This window comes from Drosophila eugracilis, unplaced genomic scaffold, assembly GCF_018153835.1.
Source record: "Drosophila eugracilis isolate 14026-0451.02 unplaced genomic scaffold, ASM1815383v1 contig_1284, whole genome shotgun sequence".
Classification (NCBI taxonomy): domain Eukaryota; kingdom Metazoa; phylum Arthropoda; class Insecta; order Diptera; family Drosophilidae; genus Drosophila; species Drosophila eugracilis.
In genome coordinates this window covers 74,482-85,729 of record NW_024572078.1, presented here as the reverse complement: position 1 = coordinate 85,729, position 11,248 = coordinate 74,482, and the positions used below count along the sequence as shown (strand labels likewise).

Sequence of the window (11,248 nt, the reverse complement as noted above, 5' to 3'; positions counted from 1 at the left end):
ATCATCCATATCAACAATTACAAACGAGTAACTGCCAAGCGCCTTTAATACAGCTCTCTGGAACACTGAGGGTGCGTTTTTTAATCCAAAAGGTATCGCAAGAAATTCGTATTGTCCATCAGGGGTAACAAAAGCAGTATATTCGATTGATTCAGGGTGCATTGAAATCTGGTAATACCCGCTAGCCATGTCAAGAGAAGTAAAATATTTGGCTCCACTAAATCTAGCTATTTGATCGATATAAAAGGTAATGGAAACTTATCAGCTACGGTATTTCTATTTAATTCCCTATAATCAACGCAAAGTCTTGCCAAACAGTCGTTCTTCTTTACTAACAATACAGGGCTCGCAAATGGTGAGTTCCTAGGTCTGATGACTTTATATTCGATAAATTCTTTAATTTTAGCACGTACTAACTCCCGTTCGCTTGGACTAAATCTGTATGGTCGCCTTTGCACAGTCTTAGTCGAGCCAATTAAACGAATATGAATTTCCCCAAACACGAGTTTGCGGTGTGGCTTTGATAAAAGATAGAGAATGTTACTTTAGCAATGATATTAAAGTTTCTTTTTCATTTTCGACCATTTCCAATTCAATTTTATCAAAATTAGTAGGCTGAATGATTTCACAAATCTTTACAACTTTAGTTTGAACAACTTTGAAATTATCATAGGAGACTTCTACTAAAAACCCTTGAGCCAATATTTCCCTGCCGATTACAATATTATTTTTCATACATTCGTCTGGTACTATATGAAACAAAACAGCCAAGGAGTTGGCATTAATCATGATATTTGATTGTACTGTAGGTGCTGTACTGTAGGTATTGGCATTACCTATCCCCTTTAAAAAAATAACGCTATGAATTCTCTTACCAACTAACTTATTAGAAACGCTTTAATGAGCACTCAGCTCCCGAATCAAAAGTAATTGGAAATCTCTCACCATTGACTAGCATACTCGATTGGGGCTCCACTATAGCGCATAGCTCCACTCTTTTTTCCGTTCTCACCCCCAATCCAGCATTCTGTACTTTTTTTTGACAATTTGTGGCTATGTGTCCCGGCTCCTGACATCTGTAACACGTTACGTTTGTCCTTCCATCACGAGGCTGCACTGACCGCCACTCCTTTCCATTTGTCAAACCCTGAGATCCAGATCTACAGTCTTGCCTTTTGTGGCCTAGTTTTCCACACTGGTAACATTTGATTTCCGCAGATTTAGCTCGCTTCGTCTCTGGATCCGAGTTCGTTGAATTTGGGCGCTCCCTTAGCACTGAGAATGCTTGCAGCTCCGCTTGCAGTTCACGTCGATTGTTAGCATGCGTTGTGTGTATCATTCGCTGCAAACGCCGATCCAAATTAGCAATGTGCCCAAGAATCAGCGTGATGGATATTTGTTCAGGATTCAAATTACGCAGTTTTGTGCACAGTGACGTCACACTGCGACTTGCAAAAACATGCAGGCTTTCACCGTTGCTTGGACGGCTATTAAGAAGATTTAAAATGACGGCGGCTGGCATCTCTGAAGTCTCGTAGCGCTCCTCAAACAATTGCCAAAACTGATGCTAAGTTATTCCCGGGTAACATATTTGAAATAACCATTGCGCCGCTGTGCCTTCCAAAGCTTTACTTAACGCTAATATAAGAGCGCTGTGACTTAATGGTTTTTCTCGTAAGATGATGTCGACCGTAGCGCACCACTGCGTGTCATCCATACCAACAACGTCCAGATTATATTTCGGCAGGAAAATCTCGCTAGTCTGTTGCAACTCACTCGCCGGCGTCTGTAGCTTCTTATCCAGTTCCAGAAAGTTCCGGTTTCGTTATTCTAACAGAGCGAATACGTCTCTAGAAAAAGTATGGTTAGAGCCGAATGCCACTTCTGATGTCGGAGAATTAAAGTCTTCTGCACGCCGGGCCTCATCAAACGCTTGATCGCTAGCTTGCTGCTCCTCCATTTCAAGTCCTTGATGGTGCTGCGAGTCTTCGTTGCCTTTGTTGCTCATAGCCGCTACTTACTCAACAGTCCTCAACATAACACCACGCTAAAACAGAACGCCACGCTAAAACTCGGGATGAATAATAATGAGAGCAGATGCAGCAACACAACGAAGCTACACACGGCCTCAGTTCGCAAACTAAGTCCCCATCATACCAGAACTGGTATATCCTAGCTCGCCCTATGGTCACACCATATTCTCGGTCTAACGAGAGACTGACTTGTCTCCTCTCCAAAATATATAACAGATAGAAGGAAGCGTTTCCGACCCTATAAAGTATATATAGGATCAATAGCGAAAACGATTGAGCCATGTCCGTCTGTCCGTATGAACGCTGAGATCTCATTAACTATAAGAGATACAAAGTTGAGATTAAGCATGAAGATTCTTGAGGTCCATAAGTAAGTTTATTTCAGCATCCTGCCACGCCCACTCTAACGCCCACAAATCGCGAAAAACTAAAATCACTGAAATCCTAGGAACTCTTAGAGCTTGAAATTCTGTATGTATAATCTTTGGATGTCAGCGCATCTTATAGTGGTACTATTATTCGGCCACACACACCCATACGCCCACCAAGTTTAAAGGACGGCAGTCAGAAGGAAGCGTTTCCGACCCCATAGAGTATATATATTCTTGATACGTATCAATAGTGAATTCGATTAGGTCATGTCCGTCTAAGATTAGAGGAAAAATAAGAGATACAGAGATTAAGCCGGCAGATTTCTGAGCTCCATAAGCAACGCAAGTTTATTTCAGCATCCTGCCACGCCTACTATAACGCCCACAAACCGCGAAAACTTTGGCCTTCATAATATTATATTACTATATTTCTTCGTTTGACGTTATATAACTGTCGCGGAACGGATTAGGGCTATCGATAGTTAAGTTTGAATTTAGTATTCAGTATTATTTGTGTGAGAATTTCTAGGGTCACATTACTCGGTCACACTAATTCCGTCTTACGATCTTAAAATTTGCGGCCCGGTCTAAACCGATTTGCATCATCACAGAGAGAGGGAAAAGAAACTGCGGTATGTAGGCTAAGTAATTATATTTCAGGTTAGGCTAACTAATTTACATATTTCAGAATAAAACACTATCTCCAACACACACTCTTGTTGTCTTCGATTTCGCTAAACAAGCGGTTATATCAACTAATGTTCCGAAGGCACTTCCCCGTGATCGAGGGAAAAGAAACTGCGGTAAGTAGGCTAAGTAATTGTATTTCAGGTTAGGCTAACTAATGTACATATTTCAGAATAAAACATTATCTCCAACACACTCTTGTTGTCTTTGATATCGCTAACCAAACGGCGATATCAACTATTGTTCCAAAGGCTTTTCCCCGTGATCGGCCGAGCGGCGACATTATCCTTTATTCGCACTCTGCGAGATGATATTCACAAAGCACTCGCCCTGACGGAGCCCCAGACTGGATGTCTCGGGTGTTCCCGCCACTGCGACCACCGCATCCACGGCGACTGCCAACCAGGCTAGCTCTGCAATGGTGGCTGGTGATCGGCAACGGCCACAGACTCCGAAGGAAAGTGGAACAGCCGCTAGGAAAGCGGCAAGAAACCTGCAGCCCAATGCAACGGTGCAAATTACGGACTCCACGACTGTAGAAGTGGCGGCCCTAATGGGAAGGATCCCACATTTAGAATCGGAGCTGGTAAAGGCAAGGGCAAGTGAAGGACAAGCAGCGGATGCCAGGGATCCCGTTGGAATCGGGACACGCGGCGTTAACGTGAGCAGTGCGGCGAATACACCGCCATGTTTGAGTGGAATGCTGCCATGTTTGAGAGCAGCCCCACGGAAGAGTTCGAGTGAGAACCTGCCCAGGCAGATAATGAGTGACAATCTGCAACTAGAGCTTGAAGTGAGTACAAATTTGCCGCCACAATTGAGTGGAAATTTGGCACGGACGCTTGGCGGCCATTGGGCAAACCAGCTAACCAGTGTACAGAACTGGAGAGTAACCAGAGGCTAGTGAAAGCCCTGAAGGGCGAGGCCCGAGCAGCAGTGAAGTCGTGGCTTATCCACCCCAGCAGTGTGCAAGCTGTTATGGAGCAGCTACGATTCCGTTATGGACGTCCGCACCTATTGATTCATAGCCAACTGGAGAGCGTGCGGGATGTCCAGCCAATTCAAGAGGCCAACATCGCAAGCATCGTGCCGTTCGCCTTTAAGGTAAGCAACCTAGCGTTCCTGCAGTCAACCATGACTGGCAACCAGCACATAGGGAACCCAACCATAATGGAGGAGCTGATTGCCAAGTTGCCGGTGAGAAAGTGGTTGGACTGGGCGAAGCACGCGGCTACGATACAGCCGTATCCGACAGTTGTACGCCTGAGCGATTGGCTTCATGAATTCGCCAAATTGTTGTATACTGTCACGGACGTCGAAATCAAGGAACACCCGAAGCGAAGGGTTCTTCACGCGAATACTGTTCGCGAGGAGGAGCGGTATGCAGACCGCCACAGATGTTGCCCTGACAACATGAAATCAAGGACTGTAAGGAATACAACCACGCTTGTACAACGACACGGATCGAGTCCGCTAGGAAGTTGAGGTTATGTTTTTCATATTTGGAGTATGGACATATGGCCCGGTTCTGCAAGAAGGAACACCGATTCAACGTCTACGGTGGCCGAATGAGGCATTAGTACCTACTCCATGAACCAGCTGGACATCTCGGGCGGCAGTCAGGACCGGCAGCTGTACAGAGACAGCAGCCGTCGGCTACGAATGCCTCAGTGAGTGGATTCCAGCAAGAAGAGCCTGCCTACGTCAGCCGCAGTTATAGACGCGGGACGCGAGGAGGACGAGAGGCGATCGACATGCGACCGCCAGGAATTATCGCAACGAAACCTGAGTTGTGTTGATTCGACTGAAGGTACCTGCTATTGCGGATTCTTCCTATGACGCTGTACGGAGAGAATTCGCAGGTGATACCTACGCACTGCTGGACGAAGGATCGTTCACGCTCATCGACTACGAACTCATCCGCAGCCTGAACCTGGAAGGTGAGAGTCGACAACTGAACGTGCATTGGTTTGACGGAAAATCTGCCAAAGAGCGCACGAGAATGGTTAACCTGCAGATCAGTGCAGCGGGCAAGCCAAAGCGCCATGAGCTGAAGAATGCGTACGGAGTGACCAATTTGAACCTTCCGATGCAGAGCTTGCGTCGAGAAGATGTGAAGGCAGGGAAGGCGAATGCGCGCCTGCCTGTAAAGCCGTATAACAACGCGACGCCAAGGATCCTAAGTGAACTGGATCATGCACATCTAGGAATACCCCTCAGAACCAGAAGCTATGGACCTGGAGGACCATATGCAGCAGCCACCGCACTTGGATGGGTGGTGTATGGACCGGTGAGTGGAAAGACCACCTCACCGCTTCAGAGACCGTGCCTCCTAGCAGTGCCACAGGATAATCTTCTAGAGAAGATGGTCTGTGATTACTTCGAGAATTTCGGAGTGAAGCCGGCACAGTCAGTCGCAGCTGGCGGAGTGAAGCCGCCGCCGTCAGTTTAGATGACGGCGACGCACGGGCCCTGAGTATCCTGGAGGAGACAACAAAGCGAGTTGGCCGACGATAAGAGACTGGGCTGCTATGGAGAGACGACGAGGAGAGACCGCCAGAGAGCTACAATATGGCACTCAAGAGACTCGTCAATATCAAACGGAAAATGAGGCACGATGTGGACTTTGCGCGGGCGTACAAGGGAATAATAGATGATTACATCAAGAAAGGTTAAGCACGACGACTGGAGCCGCAAGAAGCCAAGTGGTCTCAGGAAGGCAAGGCATGGTACCTGCCGCATTTCGGGGCGGAAATCCCGAATAAGCCTGGAAAAATCCTGCTGGTCTTCGAAGCGGCTGCCAAGGTGAACAACGTGTCACTGAATTCGGCGCTAATGAAAGGCCCACAGCGCTACAAGCCCCTCCCAGCAGTGCTTGTCCATTTTCGGGAAGGAGCAGTTTGGGTGTGTGCAGACATCAAGGAGATGTTTCATTAGATATTATTGCAGCTACAGGACAGATGCGCCCAGAGGTTCCTGTGGAGAAACGGAGACGATCGTCGGGAGCCCGACGTATTCGAGATGCAGGTGATGACGATCGGAGCGGCCTGCTCACCATGCTCGGCGGATTATGTGAAAACCGTGAATGCATCACAGTCCAGCAGCACGGATCCGCGAGCAGTCCTGGTGATCAACGAATACTACTACGTGGGGAACTACGTCGAAGGTTTCATCAGTGAAGAAGAAGCTATCGCCGTTTCGACACGGGTGAGAGAAATAAATACAGATGCTTGGTTTGATTTGTGTCGATTTACTTTCAGTTCGGCAAGTGTGGTCAGAGCGTTGAACCCACTTGAATCCATAGCTAGCGTTAGATGGCCCGAAGCTGAGAAGAAGGTACTAGGAATATACTGGCAGCCGGCTACAGATGACTTCAAGCTCGGCGTCAAATATCATCGAGTCACGAGGAGCGTCATGACAGGGCAACGTGTTCCTACGAAGAGGGAGTTTCCGAGCCTGGTTCCCGCGACTGGAACTTCAAGCAACAGCACTGGGCACGAGACCGATCCAGAAGGAGCACGGTGTGGCGATCGGCAGCTGCGTATTATGGACGGATTCTAAGACCGTGCTGCACTAGATAGATAAGCAGTACCCACCAGAGACACAAACAGTTCGTCGGGAACCGGGTGGAAGAGATTTTAGAATTCACGAAGGCGTCCCAATGGAGATGGATTCCGTCTGCCGAAAACGTGGCAGATGATGCAACGAGGAAGCGCAAGGCCGTGAACCTAAGCATTGGTTCCCGGTGGCTAAGCGGTCCACCATTTCTACTAAGACCAGGTAGACCAAGAAAAAAGATGGCCGAGATCAAGAGAGAGGACTAGAGTCCCCCGACGCCAGATGAAGAGGAGATGAAATGTGAGTTTACACTAGTCACGGCGAGCTTCATATTTTTACAGAGATTTTCGAGCTACAACAGGTTGATAAGGAGCACCGCATGGGTGATCGAAAGGACCACGCTGAGGCAGAGCGTGCACTGATTAGGTAATTGCAGCGAGAAGCGTTCGCCGAGGACAGCTAAGGAAGGGCTGCCAAGGGCAGCCAACGGTACGGGTTGTCCTCATACTTGGACGAGGACGGAGTAATGCGAGCCAGCGGAAGAATCGACGACGTGATGTGACGTACGTGACGTACAGCGTCGGCCGATCATACTCTTTCACAAGGAGGCACTGGCGGAGATGATTGTGCGGCATCACCATCAAAGGATGTGCCACCAAAATATGGAGACAACTATTGGAGCGATCCGGCAGAAGTTCTGGATAACGAACTTACGGAGGCTGCTACGGAAAGTGAGGAGCAAATGCCTCGTTTGCATGCTACGAAGGGCGCGACCAGAGCAGCCCGAAATGGGCCCCCTGCCAGAGGACCAGCTGGAGGCCAACGGATGCCCATTTAAGTTTACCGGCCTGGATTTCTTTCTACCAGTATTTGTGACTGTTGGACGTCACACGGAGAAAAAGTGGGTGGCATTATTTACATGTCTAACCACAAGGGCTATACACTTGGAGCTGGCCCACGATTTTTCTACAGATTTCTGTATAATCGCCATGAGGAACTTCATGAGCCGCCGTAGACCGGTGGTCAGGATAAGGAGCGACAAGGGAAAGACGTGGCTATACCACGAAGAGAGTGGAAACGAGGCGTCGTGGAAGAGGTGTTCACCGGAAGAGATGGAGTACCTCATCGAGCGGCGGTGCGGACTAACGATCGAGCCAAGACGACAATGCGTCCCGTTTCGAAGCTAGCTGTCCTGGACGTGGTGAATGCGGCTGCTTCATGGGGGTGGGGATGTCGCTGAATGGATTAGGGCTATCGATAGTTAAGGTTGAATTTAGTATTCAGTATTATTTGTGTGAGGATTTCTAGGGTCATATTATTCGGTCACACTGAATCCAGCTTACGAGCTTAAAATTGGCGGTTCGGTCTAAACCGATTTGCACCATCACAGAGAAAGGGGAAAGAAACTGCGGTATATAGGCTAAGTTATTGTATTTCAGGTTAGGCTAACTCATTTACATATTTCAGAACTAAACACTATCTCCAACACACTCTTGTTGTCTTTGATATCGCTAACCAAGCGACGATATCAACTAGTGTTCCGAAGGCATATTTTTTGTCAATATCTATCGATTTACCAAATATTTTTCAAATCGAAAAATTATTTCGATATTTTAAAGAAAGTTAGGATATTCTATCAGTTACTCAACATGCTTCCTTTGACAATAGGTGGGTCCTTGTAAATTTCCACTAGCAAAATTAATATTTTAAAATTGTGTTAAGCGGTAACGAGTATCTTATAGTCGCGGCTCTCGACTATAGCGTTTCATCTAGTTTTACTTCACAAGTCACGATGAAACCTTTTTAAGTGGTCGTGCATGTTATCCAACCCGAAAACATTCAGACCTTAGGAAATTCATAAACAATTTTGCAATCGTAGCAGCCGCTGAAAATTCTAGCTTCGCTAGCAAAAGTTCCTCTCACTTAAACCGAGCCCTGTGAGAAACAAATTCGGACTAACATAAACAATTGACGCTTTCCAATCTTAGCAAGCGCTGATTCTAGCATTGCTAGCAAAATCTCCCCTCACTCAAGCTAGGGCCTGAATCACATCCGGCCTACTATAGGCAAATGTCGCCAGACATAAACAAAGCTCCCAAATTTTCCGTGAAGGGTCCGATCTAGTCGGAGCCAGTTGCTAACCCAATTATTGTCGAGTAATCGATTTATTAACTCTCAATTATTGCATCAGCCAATTGTCCGATTCTCTTTACTTTTGATAATCTCTTTTAATCTCTTTAGATACAAATTCTCTTAAGCCGAGGTTTCATGAATAATCATTTATTTTCATCAAGAGCAGGTCTTCTTGGGAAACAAAAACGACTGGGCACGATAATATAAGTTAATATTAAGTGTTTTGTGAAAATGAAATAAATGTTAATAAGGTGAACATCTGTAAAATAAAAAATATATTTTTTTAATAACCGACCCAGTAGTGAATTTAATTTGCGTGGTTGATATATTGCTGCTTGTCTGTTGATATTTGATAAGTTTTCTGCTTGTCCCAGTGTGCTGGAAGCTGGGAGCGGAGAGCAAGAGCTGATCGCTTTCGCGTTTTGGGACTATGCGTGGGAGAACGAAAGCGGGAAGAGGGAAAAAGTCAGTCGTCTTCGGCAAGCGAGAGAACGCGCACGTTGCATCTAACGCGGGACGCTATTTGCATATGTCATATATTAATAAACGTGAATTTTTGTGAATTTGTCTTTTGTGTTTTGCATTGCCTGGGACCTCTCTTACAATGACCCTTTGCTAATTAAATACAAGGGGACACAACTTTACATGGTGGCCCATGAGGGGAGCTGCAATCGCAAACATAATCGAAAATTCTGAATTCTGTGTAAATAAGCGCCGTTAGATCGCAACTGCGTTAAGTTTGCAAGTCGGCTCTGCATACCGCGAAAAGTGAAGAAGAAAGAAAACGGCGATACATAGACGCAGCTACGGAAGTTACTGGACCTTTCTGGACGTTTTCTTCTCTTCTTTTGGACATAACGGAATCACAGCTGCACCTAGACTACAGGCCGGCGGATCTGCGAATTACGGAAGAGGAGAACTGCGATACATAGGCCCAAGACGACAGTTTTTTGAACTTTGGAGACGGTCGTTGATCTTCGCTTCGTCTTGGGGTGGATTCTGGTATACATAACTGAGTAAGTAGACAAGTTGTGTGCGAAATAAAATTTACTGAATTTAAATTATTATTTGGGGTGGTGAGTTGCGCGTGAAGTTCGGTTTCACAACATTGGTCAACATGAAAGCGGGATCGGATGCTCCTACTTTGGAGCAACTGGTTAACTTGCAGGCGAATCGATTTCAGTCCGTGAAATCCCTGTCGCAAAATTTTAAAAAGGATTCGCAATCGAGGAAAACGAGGATTTACCTGAAGAAACGGCTGGAACAAGTTGAGGAGTTACGAAGCGAGTTTAGGGAGACGGATTCCGTTATCGTGACCCTGGAAGGATTTTCTGTGTCGGCCTATGCCACGAAGGATTTCCAGTCTGAGTTAGAGGAGCGGTACATGGATACCTATTACGCTTTCGCGGAGGAGTTGGACAAACTTGGACCAGAGGCTTGTACGCCTCCGCCGCCATTGTCTGGGGGCGCCGATGCGGAAGTGCGGCTGAACATGCCCCAGATGTCGGTTCCGAAGTTCTCAGGCGCGTGTGTCGATTGGCCAGGCTATTATGATTCCTTCACGAGCCTAATCCACAACAACGCCAATCTGAGTAGTGTGCAGAAGTTGCAGTTTCTCAAGGAGTCGCTGCCGAGGGACCGCGATAATGACATACGTCAGATGCAGCTCACGGAAGGGAACTATTCGGTGGCTTGGGGATTGATGATCAAGAGGTACAACAATCCTCGCCTCGTTTTTGCCCACCACATGAATGCCATATACGCGTTGCCTAGGCTATAGAAGGACAACACAAAGTTAATACGGTCGATGTTAAGCATGTTTAATCTGGCTGCATTTCGCCGCGTTCAAGCCTTGGACGGGGAATCGCAGCACTGAGGCTACCAAAGGAGACCCACAACGCTTGGGAGCACCATCAAGGAAGTTTTTCCACAGTTCCACCCTACAGAGAGTTGGAGTCATTTTTAAACGATCGGCTGGTTGTAATGGATGCGATTGAGAACCGAGACTCACACATTGTTGCATTTCCCTGTTTTGGCTCATAGCCAGTCGCCGAGCGGTGTGCCGCCGCAACATGTGGCGCCGACTCCTAGTGCACCTGCAGACAGGGAGAGCGTATCTCAACAGCGCAGACCGGAACCTCGGCGCATCTTACGGATGCTATTCAGCAACGTCATCGGATCCGTCTTCGAGAAATGTCCTTCTCGCTACTGTTCATATCGCCGTGCGGAACCCGGTCAACGGACTGCACGCTGTCATAAATGCCCTGGTCGACCAATAATCGGAGGCAACCATTGTCTCGGAGTACGTGGTACAGGCCTTGCATCTGGGGGCGGTCGTCGGTGCAAGTATACTGTCAATTTTGAAATCCGTAATAATGTTAACCCTGACTTTTCAGTAGACGTTGATTCCGCGTATATCCTCAATTCGGTTACTTCCTGTCTTCCTTATCGCAGCTTCATGCCTCA

General features: G+C 47.0%; 1 protein-coding gene and 1 long non-coding RNA gene across 4 annotated transcripts; both read left to right on the top strand.

The window, feature by feature from the left end:
• Positions 1-2,434: 2,434 nt before the first annotated feature.
• On the top strand, positions 2,435-3,306 carry LOC108118117. Its single transcript, XR_005993888.1, has 3 exons — positions 2,435-3,036; positions 3,093-3,207; positions 3,264-3,306. It is a non-coding gene; the product is annotated as an uncharacterized LOC108118117 (long non-coding RNA).
• A 1,787-nt stretch (positions 3,307-5,093) lies between these two features.
• LOC108118106 lies at positions 5,094-8,268 on the top strand. 3 transcript variants are annotated; one of them, XM_041819177.1, is made up of 2 exons: positions 5,540-6,949; positions 7,011-8,268. In XM_041819177.1, the coding sequence occupies exon 2, from the start codon at positions 7,270-7,272 to the stop codon at positions 7,834-7,836; it is 567 nt and encodes a 188-aa protein (XP_041675111.1). In that variant the 5' UTR covers positions 5,540-6,949; positions 7,011-7,269; the 3' UTR covers positions 7,837-8,268. The 3 variants fall into 2 exon arrangements, with proteins under 3 accessions (XP_017086149.1, XP_041675111.1, XP_041675112.1); XM_017230660.2 differs by having other exon boundaries at positions 5,094-6,949.
• Positions 8,269-11,248: the final 2,980 nt, after the last annotated feature.